This window comes from Castor canadensis, chromosome 19 (assembly GCF_047511655.1).
Source record: "Castor canadensis chromosome 19, mCasCan1.hap1v2, whole genome shotgun sequence".
Taxonomy (NCBI): Eukaryota; Metazoa; Chordata; class Mammalia; order Rodentia; family Castoridae; genus Castor; species Castor canadensis.
The window spans coordinates 2,368,191-2,388,222 of record NC_133404.1 but is presented as its reverse complement, the minus strand read 5'-3'; the positions used below and the strand labels follow the sequence as shown (position 1 = coordinate 2,388,222).

Sequence of the window (20,032 nt, the reverse complement as noted above, 5' to 3'; positions counted from 1 at the left end):
TTCTCAAAGTCGTCTCTGATGCTTTCCTGGACTTCCATGGTGTTTGTTGTTATCTCCGCTTTTGCATTCCTGATTTTACTAATTTGGGTTTTTTCTCTCCTCATTTTAGTCAGGTTTGCCAGGGGTCTGTCGATCTTGTTTATTTTTTCAAAGAACCAACTTTTTATTTCCTTAATTCCTTGTATTTTTTTTGGTTTCTATTTCATTGATTTCAGCTCTTATTTTTATTATTTCTCTCCTTCTATGTTTTGGGATTTGCTTGTTCTTGTTCTTCTAGGAGTTTGAGATGTATTATTAGGTCATTGATTTGGGATCTTTCAGTCTTTTTAATATATGCACTCATGGCTATAAACTTTCCTCTCAGGACTGCCTTTCTGGTAGGTTGTGTTTTCATTTTCATTGACTTTCAGGAACTTTTTAATTTCCTCTTTTATTTCATCAATGACCCATTGCTCATTAAGCAATGAGTTACTCAGTTTCCAGCTGTTTACATGTTTTTTGTCTTTATTTTTGTTGTTGAGTTCTAGTTTTATTGCATTGTGATCAGATAGAAAGCATGGTATAACTTCTGTTTTCTTATATTTGCTGAGGCTTGCTTTGTGCCCTAGGATATGATCTATTTTGGAGAAGGTTCTGTGGGCTGCTGAGAAGAATGTACATTGTGTAGAAGTTGGATGAAATGTTCTGTAGACATCAACTAAGTCCATTTGTTCTATGGTATGTTTTAGATCTTGCATTTCTTTAGATTTTTTGTTTGGATAACCTATCTATTGAAGATAATGGGGTGTTAAAGTCTCCCATGACCACTGTGTTGGAGTTCATATATGCTTTTAGGTCCTTCAGGGTATGTCTGATGAAATTAGGTGTGTTGACATTGGGTGCATACAGGTTGATAATTATTATTTCCTTTTGGTCTATTTCCCCTTTTATTAGTATGGAATGTCCTTCTTTATCTCGTTTGATCAATGTAGGTTTGAAGTCTACTTTGTCAGAGATAAGTATTGCTACTCCTGCCTGTTTTCGGGGGCCATTGGCTTGGTAAATTTTCTTCCAGTCTTTCATCCTAAGCCTATGCTTATTTCTGTCAGTGAGATGGATCTCCTGTAAGCAACAAATTGTTGGATCTTCCTTTCTTATCCATTTCGTCAAGCGGTGCCTTTTGATGAGTAAATTAAGTCCGTTAACATTAAGTGTTAGTACTGATAGGTAGGTGGTGATTCCTGTCATTTAGTTGTCTTAGTTGTTTGAAGGTTTGATTGTGTGTACCTAAGTTGAGGTTACTGTCTACTTTCTTGCTTTTTCTTTTCCTGTGGTTTGGTGCTGCCTGTCTTTTCATGGTTAAGTTGGGTTTCACTTTCTGTGTGCAGAATCCCTTGCAGAATCTTTTGTAGTGGTGGCTTTGTGGGCACATATTGTTTTAGTTTCTGCTTATCATGGAAGACTTTTATTGCTCTATCTATTTTGAATGATAGTTTTGCTGGATACAGTATTCTAGGGTTGAAGTTATTTTCATTCAGTGAAAGACCTCACCCCAAGCTCTTCTTGCTTTTAATGTTTCTTTTGAGAAGTCTGCTGTGATTTTGATGGTTTTACCTTTGTATGTTATTTGTTTTTTCTCTCTTACAGCCTTCAATATTCTTTCTCTAGTCTCTGTACTTGTTGTTTTAATGATAATATGTTGTGGGATAGTTCTATTTTGGTCAGGTCTGTTTGGAGTTCTGAAGGTTTCCTGTACCTGGATGGGCATAGTTTTCTCTAGATTTGGGAAATTTTCTGTATTATTTTGTTGAATATGTTATGCATTCCTTTTTCTTGCACCTCTTCTCATTCTTCAACACCCATGATTCTCAGGTTTGGTCTTTTGATGGAGTCAGTAAGTTCTTGCATTTTCTTTATACAGGTCTTGAGTTGTTGAACTAATAGTTCTTTGGTTTTTCCTTTAATTACCATTTCATCTTCGAGTTCTGAGATTCTGTCTTCTGCTTGTTCTAGTCTGCTGGATTGGCCTTCCATTTTGTTTTGCATTTCTGTTTTGTTCCTTTTTCTGAGGTTTTCCATATCCTGAGTTCCTTCCTCTTTAATATTGTCTATTTTCACCTGAGTTCATTTATCTCTTTATTTATCGTGTTCTTTGTTTCACTTTGGTGTTTATACAGTGCTTCTATGGTTTCTTTTATTTCTTCTTTTGCTTTTTCAAATTCTCTATTTTTGTTGTCTTGGAATTTCTTGAGTGTCTCCTGTACATTTTGGTTGACCATATCCAGTATCATCCCTATAAAATTCTCATTGATTATTTGCAGGATTTCTTCTTTCAGAGTGTTCTTGTGGGATTCACCTGGGTTCTTTGGCATAGTTTATCTTCATTTTGTTGGAGTCTGGATCTGAGTATCTGTTTTCTTCATTTCTCTCTGATTCCTGTACTAATTTATTAATGGGGGGGAAATGATTTCCCTTTTTTTTCCGTCTTCCCATCATTGCCCTTGCTATTGTTACTGTTCCTATACTGTGTGTAATTCAGTATTGTCTAGCTTGTAATAATAACAATGGTGATATCTAGAATGGAAGGGTGACAGGAGAGGGAAAGCAAAGAAGGTAAAGAAAAAGGGAAAAAAACCAAAACAAACAAACAAAAAACCGGAACCCAAAAAAAAAAAAAAAAAAAAAACCAGAGCCAAAGAAATAAACAGGGAGTGATAGTATACTAATCAACAGTAAGCTAAACAGGCATTGGAGAGACAGAGAGAGGATAATGAAAAAAAAAAAAAAAGACAAAAAACCCCGACAAGTTCAAATGCAATAAAGTTTCAGTCTTAATAATTTTGGTGTTAGTCCTTCAGCCTCCAGTCCTGAAGACTTCTCAGTGTCTGTGAAGTAGTTCTGTAATTTTCTCATCAAAGGGGAAAAAAAACCAAAAAACAAAAAAGAAAAACAACAACAAAAAATCCCAAGTTCAAATGCAATACAGTTTCAGTTAGTCCCTCAGCATCTGATGTTTTTGTCTCATCAAAGAAAGAGGAAAAAAAAAAAGGGAGTCTGGAGACAGCTTTGTGAATGTCTATCTGAGGCTGCAGCTCACCTGCCTCCTACTGCCAGCCAGCTGCTGCTGCAGGCTTTGTTTATTTAGCGTTCTTCTGGATGCATGTCCCTTTTGTCTTCTCCAGTATACAGCCCTACCCGCCTTTTTTTTTTTTTAAATTACAGTTCATGTGGGAAGTGCCTCTCACCCCCTCTCCAGTGGAGCTTTCCTCACAACTTCCACTGTTACAAGCTTTCCCCTCTCCAAGGTTGCTGGGTGGGTGCCGCTGCTCCTGCCTTCTCTGGCCAGCTTGTTTATTTTTACAGTTTGCCCAAGGGAGTGCCCCTCCCGCAATGTCCGGGGCTTGGGGAGCCCCGCCCTCTTTGCCACCTGTCTTTTTTTTTTTTATTCAGCTGCTTGTTTATGATTCAGTTTGTTTTTTTCTCTTTTATCCCCCCCTGGGTGGGGGTCAGTTTGTCCAGGGGGCTATGCTGATCCGGCCCAGGGTTGTTTGTGGGAGTACTGCGTGCCGCTTAGCTCACCTTGTGGTCCGCATCTTCCCAAGCCATCTGGGAGCTGGCATCTGGCAGCACAGGAGCCCTCCTGGTTTCTCCATTTAATGTGGAGTGGATATGCTATGCGCAGGCTGGGGGTGTGGAGGAGTCAGAGTTTTGCCTCTTCTTGGTGGTTTTTCCTGTAAGGTGTATCTCCAGTGTCTCTCCCAGATTTTACTTTAGGAAGCACACTTTCTGCTTCCTCCCTCTAGTCGCCATCTTGGAATCCTCTCATGCATATTCTTTAGGAGCACATCTGCTGACTGAGGGTTCTAGGCTGGCAGCTAATCTCCTTTGGTGCACTGCATGCACCCCTCGTCCTGTCTTTTCCGCAGCTGTGTTATAACATCGACCGTGGATCTCACCTCTTTGAAGATAACCTCTCTTTCCTAGTTGTTTAAATCTCTCACCTCACTTTTCCTGTGCTGCAGTCTCACTGTGATGTGATAATGTGTGGCTTACTTCATTTGTGGATTAATGTATTTCACAGCTCTGAAATGTCTCCTCCGACATCACATTTGCCCCATGCTCATTACTGTGTATCTTCAAACTCCAAACAGATGTCAAACTTGCTAATTCATTTCATTTTCCAGATTTCCTAACCAAATTTTCCACTGATTTTTCCATCTTTTCTTTCTGTATTGCATTCTGGGAAATTCCCTACAGCCTACTTCCAGCTTACTCAGTCTCTTTTCAACTGTGTTTGAGCAGCTGTTAAATCTCTCCATTAAGTTTCAGTCTTGTTATATTTCATGTATAGAGCTTCCATTGGTTTCCTTTCAGATCTGCTAGAATACTTTTAAAAATTTCTCATTCTATCCAGATATTTTCATGCTCATCTTTTATCTCACAAACTATACTAGGCATAGTTATTTTATAATGTATGGATGATCTAAAGTATTCACAGGTCTGCTTTGGTACTCAATTTTTTTTCTGCTAGCACTTAAACATGGTGCCTTATTTCCTTTTATGGCTGTTTATTCATTTATTTATTTTCATTGTGTGCTGGTCATTGCTCGTAAAAAATACCCAAGAACATGGCTGGGCATTGTGGCTCAAACCTGCAATCCCCAGCAACTCAGGAGACAGAGGTCAGGAAGATTGAAATTTGAGGTCAACTCGAGCAAAAAGTTAGTGAGATGTCATACATGCCTCTCATCCCAGCTATGCAGGAAGCATAAAATAAGGGGGACTGTGTCTAGGCCAGCTCAGACAAAAACATGAGACCCTATCCCCAAAATAACTAAAGCAGAAAGGACTGGGGACATGGCTTAAGTGGTAGGGAGTCTGCCTAGCAAGCACAAGGCTCTATGTTCAAACTCTGATTCCACCAAAAAAAATATTCACAGGCATTCTTTAGGACAGGATGAAAGTGACTGCATCCAGAAAGGAGGTGCACTTGTGTTTCCCAGCTACCTGGCTAGAGTGAGGTTTGCCATTTGGGATTGTTTCAGGCTCACCAGAGCTATGTATTTCAGGCTGCAAATCTGCCTGTTTCCTTCATCTTCCTGGGTGTCATTTCCATCTGTGCTACTCCCAGCAAGGCAGCTGTCCATGGACAATCCTCAGAGTAGGACAGGGTTATGTTTGACACTTATTTATGCCAATGGGGTAGCCACTGGAATTCTAATTGAATCTAGGGAGGATCTCAGCTTATAGTCAACACTTCAGATGAGACCCGGACTTTGACTCTGTCCTTCCCACTGCTAGTGAAATTAAAATTTCCCTGAAATGCAGGAAAACCATGTGATACCATGAAATAAACATTACCTCACCCTTCTTCCCTCCCACCACCTCTTCTACCTCCTCTTCCTGGCAAAAATCTAAGCCCCTAACACTGGAAATGTGGGAGGGTGAGGCCTTTTCCAATGCTAGTAAAACACCTGGGGACTGGGGCGCTAGATCGCCAGGATGGGGTTCGTCACCAACCGAGGCACTGGTAGAGGGCTCATCTAGCATCTGGCCTAGTGCTGTACATCCTGATTAATTCTGATAGTTTAATAGTTGAGCAGAGGATGCAGTGGAGAGTCTTTCTGCTTTTACTGGTCAGCTATTCTATTTTCAATTCCTTATTTTTTAAAGGTTGCTGTATTTTTTTGAAGATCATCCATTTTCCATTCCTTCAGGCTCTGTCTGCTCAAATGGCCACCTTTCCAGAACATGAACCCAATCACACAATTGGTATGTGGGACTTGAATCACAAGCTTTTACTCCTGTTTTGCAAGGACTACAAAGCATCACACCAGCATCAGCCTTCCAGATAATTTCCTGTCACGATTCACAATCGCCTATCCTCCAGTTACACTGAACTATTTATAATTCCCTGTATTTTTATAGATTGCTCATAGTCTATACTCACAGTGAAACTCTTACTCATTCCTGAAGAACTAGGTAAAATATCACCTCCTCCGTGAGGTCAAAATGCAGTTAGTATCTCTAGGTGCCTAGTGCCCTCTCTTACAGCATATGTGTGTGTAATTATATAGTATATGTTTGTTTTCATTGTTCACATGTATCTTTAATGTATTTAGACTTACAAGCCACGTGAGAACAAGGACTTTGTTGTATTCACCCTTTCATGACCAAAACCTTGAACAGGGATAGTCCCCAAATAATCTGGGGTGCATATGTGGCACAGTTAGAGGCATGTGAAACCCACTTCTTCATTTAGTGCTACAGTAATCTATAAAACTGTAAGAATGAAGATTACCTGGCCTCGCCCAGAATTGAGATCAGACGGTACTGCGGTAACTCAGAAGAGGCCACGTGAGCCAGGACCCCAAAGAGCCTTTCTGCCATGATCATGTCATTCTGCGTCACCTGAGGAGAAACAGCAGAGGGCTCAAAGACCACATTGTCCTCAGTGGGGTGTAAGAACACAATCCGAGGAAAGGTCTAGATGAAATGTTTCAGTCCAGGAAAGCATTCCCACACTGATGCTTCCCTTTCTTCCTTGAGCCCAATTAAAATAAAAATGTGCAACTTTGGCTATGGAAGTTGATGGGGGGCGGTGGAAGGGCTGTGTGGGGGGAAGGGTGTGAGTTAGCTCTGATTTTGGAGCTGTGTTCCCTGAGAATTATGCTCGAGGTATCTTAAATTCTTAAAGACTTTCTTCAGAAATCCTACAGCTTCTTAACCTAGAATGATTTAGAGGGAAAAGTTCCCAGGTCAATGAGAGAACTCATTTTATTAACGTATGAAGGCAAGCCTGCTCCTGTAAGGACAATTCTCACTGGATTAGTGAGAACATTCCTGCTCATTCTAAATTTATGTCGTCCTTTCTCTCCACAAGTATGTCCTTTGAGGGCTCGCAGAATAATCATGAAAGTGCTAAAGGAACTGGCATGGTGGCACACCCCTGTAATCTCAGCACTGGGAAGGCTGAGACAGGAGGATCGTGAGTTCAAGGCCAGCCTGGCTTAACAAACAAACAAACAAATAAGAAAATACTAAAATCTGAAAGCAGGACTGAGAAGACTCTCTGGGCATATTTTATTCAATATAAAGTAGACTGCTTGCATCTTAAACACACTGTTGCTGCCTGCATAGAGTTAGCTGATTCCCAGCCAGGGGCCATTGTGTCCCATGAGTACTTGTCTGTAACTGGAGACATTTCTGGTTGTCAGGACTGGTGGAGGGCACTACTGACCTCTGGTGCAGAGGAACCAGGGAGTGTGTGCAACATCTTTTAGTGCACAGGGCAGCAGTACAAGGGATGATGAGGCCAAAACATTGGTGGAGCAGAGGTTGAGAAGCCCTTGCCTAGTCAAAGTTTGGGTCCTGTAAACTGCATTACTTTTTTGGAGGGACCTGGGCTGGCCCAGCAGGCACTCTACCACTTGGGCCACAGCTCTGCCCACCTTAGCTTTAGTTACTTTTCTGATGGGGCTTGCAGGGTTTTTCCTTGGGGCCAGTCTTAGATGGGGATACTCCTACCTATGCCTCCTGCACGGGTGAGGCCACAGATGTGCACCACCATGCCTGAGTTGCTTGTTGAGATGGAGGCTTGCTAGTGTTTTGTGAGGGCTGGCCTCAACTGCGATCCTCCTGTCTAGCTGGCACTCAGGCATGTACCAACATGTCTGCCCCCCCATTCATTCTTCATATTAGCTATAATATACTAGTGGCATCTTCTGAAAAATAAACCTCCAACTCACAAACATCTTGACTGTTTGCTACCCTGGACCTTCATAATTAACAAGGCCGCTGTCCCTCAGCTCCTTCCTTCAGCTGAGACTGAGCTGTCTGGTCAAATACAGTCACCTAGTGGCCAATGCAGGCCACTACTCTATCTTTTCTTATTGAAGCTCATGATTTAATTCCACCTCAGTAATATGGTTCCCTCTCATACAAAGAGAAGTAGAAATACAATGCCCATTGCTATACAGTGTCAAGGATATGATCAGGTATATACTTTAGGGTTTTAATAAAGTCTCCAATATCCCTGGCAATGGCATGTAAAAAATTCAAATGAGAACAAATAAATTACACTGGTTCTTCCTAATTCTTCTCTGCTTTACATAACTGCCCTCTGCGTTCTTACTTTGAAGTTGTATAGTAACAGGCATTCTTCAACTTAAGACCCACACGTGGCTAAATCATGTGTGGCTACATGATTTACATGATAACTTAGGCTTAACCATGCTGACAGCATGGCCGGTAATGAGGGAGCGCCACTTGCCCACAGCCAAATAACCACTGCATTTCCAGTGCAGGCTAACTCTGGGAACCTGGGGGACCCTGGACTCCAGTCTCTCTCTGGGAAGTACTGAAGGCACACATGACTACCCAGACTGGACCGAATCTCTCCAAGGCCCCAGATTTGCCTGACATCTTCAACAGGTGGCCAAGTCCGTGGTTGAGGGCCTACCACAGCTGATGTGATTATATGGCTGCTTTTAATTCAGCCTGGAGACCTCCATGCTCCCAATAACATGCTGGAATTTGGGAGTTTGGGGTCAGGAGTAGCTGGAGAGTCCCAGTTGCAGCAAAGTTGCCCACAGGTCATCTTACAAGAGCAAAGCTACTGAATTTTGATAGATACTGTGTTGAAGATATTTTCCTGTGGAGGATTCTTTAAGTTCAGCAGAAGGAAAAGCAATTAATATGTAAAGAGAACACCATCTTTGAGCAGCTGGGGGTTATCTGGCAGAATCAATCTAGAAAAAACTTTTCACTAGTAGTTTTCCAGCTATTCAGTTCCAGGCCTGACTTAAACCAAAAAAAACACACCACAGGCAGCTGTTACCAATACCAGTGAAGCAGTGCTGATGCCTGCCTATTCATGTGCTCTCTCTCTCTCTCTCTCTCTCTCTCTCCTTCCCTCCCTGTCTCCCGCGTTCTTTCCCTCCCTCTGTCTTCTACCACCCCCTCTTCCATGTCACATCCTCTGCAAAGCAGTCTGAAGACCACATGACCTATACAGGTTACTTTCTCTATTTTTAAACGTCATTCCCACAGCCATTTTACTTCCTTCCCTGAACATTCACAAATAGTAGCACAAGGATTTAGTACTCACCATGTCTTGGTTACTATTTGTTTTCAAAATTTGCATGTTGCTTTATGGTTTTTTGATAGAGTTTAGCTTTTTGACATTTTGAATGTCAAGATTTTTCTTCAAACAGAACTTCTCAAGGTTTGGTTATGACTACTTAGATTGCTAACCATTTAAAAGCACTGTCTCCCTAGAAAAGAGCATTTTTGCCTGCACCTCCTTAGTCCCCCTCACCTCGGTTCCATTGATCTTCTGCATACTGAAATGACTCAGTCTGAACAGTACGTAGTATTTCCAGAGTGTAAAATTGACCACTGGGTTTCCTTGAGGGTCGATTGTCAGCTGCTCGATGCGACGGAGCTGTGCAAGTGCGTTGAACTGCTGTAGCATCACCAGGTTCGTCTCCTTGAACTTAAGGTGCTGCAAAGTCAAAGCACACAAAAGACGTGAGCATGGAGTGTGGCCATCTCAAAACAGCAAAATTAAAGCAGATCTGCAAGCTCTGGACCCAGCGAATATGGCTGCAATTACATTAAGCCAAATGACTACACTACAGTTATGCAGCTAATCCAGCCAGAGTGACCCATCCAGTACCGAGCTCTACAGCCTCGCCTACCACCAACAAAGGTCCTTAACAGTTGTCAAAGTATCAGAAAATTCACTCTTGTAGGCACTAAGATGATTCTATGTATTTTATATGGACACTAAACCTACAGGGAAAACCTGGAAATGCAATTTCAGAGCTTTGTGAACCCAGGCCTGCGATGCCGGAGAAGAGCTGGCTCAGTCATTACCTTTGGTCTCGCCCTTCACTGTGCTGGCCACTTGACATTCCACAGCAAAATCACCTTGCTACAGTGGATGGTACAGCAGTGTCTGTTTGTGAATTCAGTTTGTCTTTTCTGAACATATTACCTTTCTCCTTTAGGAAGGACAAAGTAGGAAAAAAATACTACCAAAGGGAAAGTGAGGGGGAAAAAGTCACGTGGCTAACAGAAAAACCCAGTAATGAAAACTCAAGAGGGAACTCATTATAAAACTCAGTTTCTGCAAATGCACATTTTTTTACAGCACTGGGGTTTGAACTCAGGGCCTCTCGCTTGCTAGGTGGGCACTCTGCCACTTGAGCCTCGCCCCGCACTTTTTGCTCTGGTCATTTTTGGAACAGGGTCTTGAGTTTCACGGACTGGCCTGGACCATAGTTGTCCTATTTATGCCTCCTGCACAGCTAGGATAACAGCAATGCACCACCACACCCATGTATTGGTGAGACGAGGTCCATTGAACTTTTTGCCTGGCTGGGCCTTGAACTGTGATCCTACTGTTTCTGCCTCTTGAGTGGATGAGATTACAAGTGTGAGACACCACACCTGGCCAGTAAAATTATTTTCAATGTTGTTAGGGTACTACTGTAAAAATTATATAATAAATGTCCATGTCCTATCAATACCATGTAAAACACCTGAATATAATATAGGGCTGTGTGGTCCTATTGAATGCTTTGTCAAGAGAAATTGACAATCTGAATACAATTGACAATTTGTTGGTCTTTTCTACTCCATAAAGGATCATTTTTTTAGAGAGAATTTCCAATGTTAACAGAAAGCTGCAAAGCCACTCACGGCTACTGAGCACCAAAAGATCAACCAAAAGCCTGTTCTCCCGCCAGCTGAAACAGGCGTTTGGCCTGAGCACATGGGTCATGTTCAGATTGAGAATACTTAAGGAAATAAAGGGAGATGCTTACCAGGGAGTTGGGGAACTTCATCTTCAGTTTGGGGAGCACTTGCACGATTTCATCAAACTCTATGAACGTGAAGGCGACAGTGGTGACCATCCCTGCTGTCTGCATGCTCCAGTTCCGATCCAGGGACTCCAGGGCTCCTGATCCATACAGCGACAGTGTGTCCCCCTCCACCTCCACGAGGTGTGAGTCTATGACAGATAAGTCTTGCAGAGAACCCTCGAGCCCTGCGTCCACAGACCTGAGAAGCAAAGGGTCATTCTAAGTGGAAGCCTTTCTGGGCAGCATGAGTAGCAGTATGGAGAGGTGGGAAGGCCGCTTGCAGTTTCATGTCCATCTGCTGTCTGCCCAGCACGCAGCATAGACCAACTTTCCATAGACCCCTTCGTGTTCTGCACTATTCCTCTTTGTGTTCTGCACTACTCTGCTAATAGGAATGCCATGAACAAACCCACCTCTAAACCCAAATTACTTCCATTAATTGTACATTAGTTAGTACATTAGATAAAGAATTATCTTTAACATATCCCGGTATCTTTTCATGTCAATCCAAATAGGTCTGCTTAGTCTATAAAATTAGCTATATGACTGGAAAAATGCATTTTACAAAATAGTATTTCCATAGTAAGTCATACAATATAAAAATGTTTATCGAATACATACATAAAATAGTTTACCTCTTAGATATTTGATTAAATGGCAAATTCTAACTTTCTATTTTTGCATATTTCAATGCTTTTTGAAATTCTGTAAGTGTATATTTCAGTTATAATCAGTAAAATTAATGAAGACTTCTCCCCTAATTTGAAATAACAAATGATGAAGAAGCAGTTATTTACATTATATGCACAAAATCACTTCACTCTACTGAATATGGTACTTGCCACTGTTTCCAAAGTAGGAGCAAACTTTCTATAAAAGATTACCTGAATGACAACAAAAGAAACAAACCCTGACTTTTTGTTTTGTGAATACAGGCATAGCTATTTGTTTCACCCAACCTTACAACGTGGACAGTGATCGGCCTGTGTTCCTAGTCTGCGGACTGGGTCTCCACTTTCAGCCTGGCTGTGCGTGCCCTCACACCACTTCTCTCCTCACACTGGATTCACGGTCTACATTTGCAATGTTGCCTCTTTTTCACACTGTGTGTTCCTTGAGGCTAGAGACCATTTCTTTTTTGTCTTTGAGGACTCTGAGGCCTACTCTGGGCTTTTCATGCACACAGTATATTCCTTAATTATTAAGGATTCAAAGTGTTTAATGGTCATTTGTCATAGTTCCCTTTAGACCTTTGTCTATTCAGCAGTAAGCTGGCGAGTAACACCAGTCCACTCTAAGTGAATATGCAACTAAGAAAATACAAAAAGGCTGAATTTCTACCAGATGCAGGGTTGAAGAGAGACAAAAAGGCTAAATTTCTACTAGATGCAGGGCTGAAGAGAGACAATATCCAACATTCAAGGAGTGGGGAAGCAGGACTAGTCCTTGATGCTAGCCTTGGAAAGGAAAGGAAAGGTAAGGTGTGGTTTCACATACTGGCTTTGGGTAATGCACTGTGCTGGGTAGAACACACAGTCATGACTGGAGTAGTTCAAAAGACAGCAGCCAGCATGTCCCTGCCACCAAGGCAAGGAGGGCTTGAGGAACAGCAACTATAGCAGGGATGGCATGGTCTCCCTCACCAAGCATCATGATCCTGTACAAACAGAAACATTAAGTGTAATATAATGTGTGGAAGGACAAATTCTTCCAGAGGGGAGCAGTCAGATTTCAAAAAGAAGCAGCATGGGACTGATCCCTGCGTGATAGGCAGTAGAATTTCATCAGTAGAAGGGAGACAAGCATGGAGCCTGATTGTGTGCAACACTACAGTAAGCACAACTTCAGCAGGGCTGGAACATAGGATGCATGGGACATCCTAGTGGCTGAGAGGAGGCTGAAAAGTCAGGTTTTCACCCTGTGGGGCTGAAGGTCAGAGAAAGGTCTTACAAGAGAAAAGCAGTAAGACCCCCTTCAATGCAAAGTATCATGTGTGGATCTAAGCCCTGGTGCTGGTGGTCCAAAGATGGAGGAGAACAGCAGAAGACTGGTGTGAGAGTGTCCACCAGCCCACAGGAGGGCCAAACAGAGAAAGTGGTAAAGTGGAGTAGAAATGACACTGGCAGAAAAATCAGACAAACTTGAATTAAAATTCCAGATCTGCCATTGATGAATAGATGATCCTGGGGCCAAGCTTTTTGATTTCTTTGAATTTCAGTTTTCTTATATGTAAAATGGGATCAAAATTGTGAAGATCAGAAATAATACAGATATAAAACCATGCTTCATACTTAGTGATTATTAATAAATGGGAATATGGATTTGCCAAATACTTAAGAGAAAATAAAAGTAAGACTTTGTGGCTGACTGGCTGTAGAGAATGAGAGAAAGAATTACGTGTGACTCACACTCTACAGTGTGTGTGTGTGTGTGTGTGTGTGTGTGTGTGTCCATCTTGTCCACTTTCCTACCACTGTCTATTATACTTTCACTGTAAGATGGTTATTTTTCTCTGGAGGATCCACAGTTTTAAATTTGTTTTCCCATAAGTCCCAGTACATTTCCACTTATATTCTCCAACTCAAACATTAATTATGTAATTATAATAACAACAGGTAATATGGCATCAATTGAGATTATCTTCAAGATAATTAATGTTAATTTCAAGTCTACATGTTCATCTATTCAACTTGATCTTCGTAAGGATGAATCACAACATTCTATGCCTTCTTAGTTAGTAGGGGACCTAAAGAAAAGACATGAACTTAATGCAATAAAGCAATCAGTTTTTGAAAGCCAGGCTAAGTGTAAAACATATCCTGAACATCCAGATGGAAAAAAGACGATATTTCAGACACTTAGGTATATAAACATATTTTTATCTTTAGGCTTCATATAACAGGCTACAACAGAAATAGTTAAAGTCTTTCGGAAGATTCTTTTCCCAATGAGTAAGTGGTGCTGATTCCTGTAAAAACTATTTTATGAATTTCTATTATAACATTTGTAGCTGTGGAAATTCATTTTATGCATTATATTTTATTATAGTAGTATTGGCTAAAAGACCACAATGTTCATAGACAGGAAATGACCAAAAATAAAACAGCTTTACTCTATGCATCCAGTATAAGCAAAGAAACCATTACACTAAGTATTTTCCCACTTCTGCCAGGCAAAAGAAACCTGTACTGTGTCATTTCACTAGAGGACTGTATCGAGTAGAGAGAACAGTGAAATCATTAATGGGATAGAGCAAAGTTTTAAAGAATTTTTTCCTTTTATAGGTCTATAATCTTTTTCATGGACACTTGTTTCCAGGCATTTAGTTCCATAAGCCAAAGGTCACAGACACCACAACACAAGAAGTAGCCACTTTTTTTGGCATTATGAAATACTAAAAAGTATAAATGACTACTTCAAATGAAAAACCTTATATAGTATTAAGAAATTGAAACACCAAAGGGACTTTGTGGCTGTCAGGACTAGTGTTCTGCCTTCAGAAAAAGAGAAGTGTCTATCATTTTCTAAATGTGAATTTTAATTATGTTTTAAAGATTTATTACAGAGAATGCAGTAAGTCATTCAACTTCTAACCTCTAAAAGTCTTCACTTTGTACTTTCGGGTAAAATGGCAGATAAACTGAACACATGTTTAAAATCTCTCCCTCCCAGATACCATTAGAGGATAGCAAAGAGATTGAAATCCTATATACCCATAACAACAGCACAAGGGGGAAGACTGTTGACAGCAGGAGGGCTCAGCAAATGCCAGGAAGCTGGAAAGTGAAGACTACTGAGTGGTGAAGAAGGAAAAGCAGAGCTGCAAATGTGTGCTGGGAATGAAAACAAACATGGCGGCCAACCTGCTTAATGGAACTCTGGAAAAGGAAGAAGAAATGTGACGGGAGTGAGCAGAGACACTGACGACAGAAGCACCAATTAAAGATCTGTAAAAGGAAAGTCCTGGGCTGGGGCTGGGGCTCAGGGGTAAAGCGCATGCCTGGCAGGGACAGGCTCTGGGTTTGATTTCTAGCACTGAAGAAAAAAAGGGACTCCTATCTACTGTCCTGCCAACAGACAGGTAAAGTAGTGTCACAGAGCCATGGGAGAACGTTATATAAGTGGTTATTCTCACAGGAGGAAAAAAAAAAACACAAAAAAAACCCATCAGACCTTAACCTCAAACATAAAAATCAGCTCCCAGTGTAATAAAGACTTAGGAAAGGCCAAAGTTTAAAACTTTAGGGAAACTAAACAGGAGAATATTTTTAGAATGTCAGTGTAATAAACAACTTGTTTTTTCTCTTAAAGTCAAGGTGAACCATAAAGAAAAGGTATATATTTTAGTATCTTCAGTGTATAAATGACATTTAAAGTCAAAGGTTTGTACAAAATTGCTTAGGGGAAGCAAAGAGTGAGAAGAAAGCCCAAGGTCAAAGTCTGAAGAATTATACCACTTAGCATTTGAAAGGCTAGAAATCTTGAGGATATGAGAAAGACACAATAGCAGAAAAACATCAAAGACTACTAATAATATGATATAAAATAATAAGCTGTGCAGAATGGCCGAAAAGAAAAGAGCAAGTGTGTATCAGGCCAGGGAGACAGTAGACTTCAAGAGGAATAGCTTCTATTCAACAGACAAAAAAAGTAGTTAAAAGAAATTAGGAATATTCAATTTCTTTGCTCAATTTAAAAGAAAAGAAAAGCATCCTGAAACGCCAGGAAAAACAATCTATGTGAGAAAGGCATAGCTCCAACAATGAGCAGATGAGAATGTGACAAAGTTTGGGCAGCTCTGGAAGTGTAACAAAGAGGGGCCATTTGAACTCAGTGTTCACACTGTTTACTGTGTTTTAGGAAGCAGAGGGGATATGCAATCACAGTACACAGCTGAACTCCCAAGCAGAAAAATACAGCACAGAGACTTGAGCACTGTGCAACAATTCTCAACTTCTGAGCCACCACAGTTTTGACAGTTTTGTGGCTGGAGAACAGATTTAAATGATGTCAGTCTTGAGATGTGAAAGCATAGCTTGCAGACTTCAGCCAGCTGGAGTCAGGCATGCAGGGAGGGAGCAGGCAGGCAGAGCAAGGATGTCCAGATCCACCCCTCAACAAAAGCATGAACATCCCAACCAGAGCAGTCAAGACGGACTTTCCCAGAATCCTCCAATCTAAAAGTTACAACCGGAAAACACTGAATGAGGCAACAACAACAACAACAAAACCTGCTGGATTTGAACCAGACAGTTCTGTGGCACTTTAACTTACCCTGTTATCTATCACCGCCCCCCTCACTCCCTTCAAGGTGGTGACCTTGAAGATGCCCACTTTCCTGGTGCACGTTACTGGCAACAGAGGAAGCAAAACTGTGGCTATGTTTTCATGCCCCATGCTCCCTGAAGGATCAGTTCAAAGGTTTGCTTTTTCTTCACTTGCCTTGATGCTTTCTCAGGCTGAGGTGCCTTCTTGGTAGCCTTTGTCAGAAGCATTTCAAGGCAGATGGGGCAAGGGACAGCAGTTGGATCAAGCAATAGATAGACCAAAAAGTCTGTGGAGGAAAGGCTGGGGCTTTAAGACATTCCCACACATGCCAGGGTTGGAGAGAGAAGTGACTCATCACGTATGCGGGATCCTCAATTGGTTAACAACTGATTTCTCCTTAGAAACCATGGAATCCAGAGGCAGTGGGATGATGTAATTAGTGTTGGGGGTGGGGACTGGACTATTAACCTAGAATTCTATGTGACAAACCAAACTTTGAAAATAAAGGAGCAGTGAAGACATTTTCTGGTACACAAAAGCTGAGGGAGTTCACTGCTAGTATAGCTGTCCTACAAGAAGTGAAAGTCTTAGAGATAGTAACTTGCAGCCATATGAAGAAATAAGAAGCATCAAGAAGATACTTAGGTAGGTAAGGATAAAGGGTAGCATTACTGTACTTTTGGTTGGCATTCCTCCTTTTGCCTGTGTGATTTAAAAGCCAAGTACATAAAATAATTATAAATCTGCTAATGTGTACCCAATGTTTAAAGACATCATTGTGGCAATAAAAATACAGAGGAGCAGGATCTATATAAATTAAGACTGTAACCTCCAGGGTAACAAGTAAAACAACAACTAAATATGCCACAAAAAGTGAGAAGGGAATAATAAAATCTTAAAAAAATGCTAATAATCAAGTATAAAAGAAGAAAGTAATGGAGGAATTGAGGAACAAAAGAGATGTACAACAGAGCAAAATGGCAGAAGTTTAAGTCCTTCATCATCAGGACTTAATAGACTAAACTCTCAAAAGACATTAGTGAATGGATTTTGGTTTTGGAGGGTTTTTTTTGTTTGTTTTTTGGTGTGTCTGGGGTTTGAACTCAGGGCTTCATGCTTGCAAAGCAGACGCTATTCCTCTTGAGCCACGCTTCCAGTTCATTTTGCTCTGGTTATTTATAGATGGGGGCTGGTGAACTGTTTGTGCTGGCCTCAAATCTCCATCCTCCTAATCTCAGCCTGCCAAATAGCTAGGATTACAGGTGTGAGCCATCAACACCCAGTCAAAATGGATTCTTTAAAAAAAAAAAAAGATCCAAGCATATGTGTCTACAAGATTAAAAGACACAGAGAGGTTAAAATTGAAAGGATGGAAAAAATATTCCAGGCAAACAGTAATGAGAAGAGAGCTGTGGTACTACTGCTACCATACAAAGTAGATTTTAAGTCAAAAATTGTTCCAAGAGATAGAAGAGGACATTTTATGTTGGAAAAGAACAATTCATAGGGAAGGTATAACAGTTATAAACATATATGTACCTGAACCTAGTATACAAAGCAAAAACAGATGGGATTGAGTGAAGACACAGTTCTATAATGACAGTTGAAGACCTAACTACCCGACTTGAAATGACAGACAGGAAAATAGACAAAAGATCAATGAACAGAGGTCTTGACAAATGCTATAAACCAGCGAAACATAATGGGTTTATATAGAATATTCCGCCCAGCCACAGAGGAGGCACACTCTTCTCAGCTCATGGGATACTCTCTGGATAGACCTTAGGTCAAGCCATGAAACAAGTCTCAATAAATTAAAAAAATTAAACTCACACAAAATATCTTCTGTGATCACAATGGATGAAACTAGAAATCAGTAGCAGAAGAAATCTGGAATTTTCAAATATGTGGAAATTAAACTCCATACTCTTAAACAACCAAGAGGTCAAACAAAGGAGCACAAGTGAAACTAGAAGAATCTAGTGGGAGAAGGTGCAGAGGACACAGTGGGAGGAAAAGAAGGAGCAGACTTGTTTTCACAGTGCAGACTTGACAGCTACTCTAGCAAATAAAACAGAGATTTAGTTATACATTAAAAAACTACCAACAAGAGAACGACAGATATATAGCTTTGGGAGGAAAAGAGGTGAGTTGAATCCTCACCTATTATAGCAACAAGTACTCTATCTAATAATCTTTTGTCTTTTTCATTTGAAACAGGCTCTCACTTTGTAGCCCAGGCTAGCTTCGAATTTAAGATCCTCCTGCTTCAGCCTCCCAAGTGCTAGGATTAGAGGCATGGGATTACCATGTCTGTGTTTTATATCTAAATCTTTTAAAGAAAAATAGCATCATATAAATTTACAGATCTGATAGAAAAGGCATCAGTAAAGTGCACTGAATAAAAAAGAGAAACTAGGCATGGTAGTTAATGCCTCTAATCCTAGCTACCCATGAGGTGGAGATCAGGAGGATCATACTTTGAGGCCAGCCTGGGCAAAAATGTTCTCGACACCCCATCTCAACCAACAAAAAACTGGGTGTGGTGGCATATGCCATTATTCCAGCTATACAGAAAGCGTAAACAGGAGGATTGTAGTTTAGGCTGGCCTAGGCAAAAACACAAGATCCTATGCAGAAAAAGAGCTGAAGCTCAAGTGGTAGAGCACCGTCTAGCAAACTCGAGGCTCTGAGTTTCAAACCAGTACTGCCAGAGAGGAGAGAGAGAGAAATTTGGTGAATGTGGTATCAAGAAAGTAAAAGAAAAGAGGCTTTAACAATAATGAGTGTCACCTGTTCTGTATGCTGTGGGGTGGGTCAGTAAAATAAACGTTAAGAATTCAAACAGCCGACCTGGATCCTCTGGCCAGGAGCCCTAGCTGAGAACAATGAAAGGCACAGCAACTCTACCCTTCGTATGTAAGACTGCGGGAGTCAGCCAGCCACACGCTGCACTGAAGAAAAATCTGTATGTACGAGAAGTTCCCAGTACCCGTGCATTACAGTCTTCACTGATCATACGGTGCCTAGCCCCTCATAAACAGGTGTCTTCCATGACTGCTTGATTTTCTGATTCTAGGTCATCAGCAGGGTCAGATAAGAACATCTAATCATGTCCCACGGCAGTTGGAGCCTACACCTGGCAAAAGCCTTTGCTAATGACTGTTGCTCTCTACACCCTGTCCACGGAGCCGCACGTCACTTTCCACCCCTCCAACTCTCCCTCCGTGTACCTGGCTGAAAAGTCTCGGATTTTGTAAGACTCTTAATAAAACAACATAAATAAAATCCAGAAACTCCTGGCAGTAACTTGAGCACAATGATTCTCACTGACAGATACTTCTTCCTTCTCTTGATTGCTTGTTTTTGGACCATCAAAGTAAACATTCCACAATTTTAAGTTAAATAGAGAGTCGGAGTATTTTGATATGAACTAAAAGTTCAATGTCAAGAAAGTCACCGTAATCCAATTTGGATGCCAGTGGCTCATGTCTTTAATCTTAGCTACTTAGGAGGCTGAGATTGGGAAGATCATGGTTTAAGGCTAGCCTAGGCAAAAAATTCATGAGATTCCATCTCAAAATGGAAAAAAAGCTGGGTGTGGTGGTGTACTCCTGCCATTCCAGTTATGGTGGGAAGCTTAAAATAGGAGAACTGACTGAAAAACAGAACCTGTTGGGGGGTGAGTACTAGTGGGAGGGAGAGGGTAAATAGGGAGGGTAAAGCAGGGGGAATAAAGTCAATGTACTTTATATACTTGGATATAAATAGAACAATGAAACTTGTTGAGATTATTTTAATTGGGGGGTGAGGGAGAAGATGGAGGGGATGAACCTAACCCAGGTACATTATAAACATATATGAAAATGTGACAATAAAACCTTTCTGCACAATGAATATATGTTAATGAAAAT

The 20,032-nt window shown here is 41.0% G+C and overlaps 1 protein-coding gene across 8 annotated transcripts in view; it reads right to left on the bottom strand.

The window, feature by feature from the left end:
- The window catches only part of Lrrc49 (leucine rich repeat containing 49), a 126,168-nt gene that overhangs the window by 23,213 nt on the left and 82,923 nt on the right, over positions 1–20,032 (bottom strand). For 7 of the 8 annotated variants that reach the window (XM_074061912.1, XM_074061913.1, XM_074061911.1 and 4 more), the window contains 3 exons: positions 10,812–11,049; positions 9,299–9,484; positions 6,281–6,390 (listed from right to left, as the gene is read on the bottom strand). In XM_074061912.1, coding sequence (XP_073918013.1) covers positions 6,281–6,390; positions 9,299–9,484; positions 10,812–11,049 — 534 coding nt within the window. The remainder of the gene's footprint in view (positions 1–6,280; positions 6,391–9,298; positions 9,485–10,811; positions 11,050–20,032) is intronic. The other variant, XM_074061916.1, reaches the window with a different exon arrangement.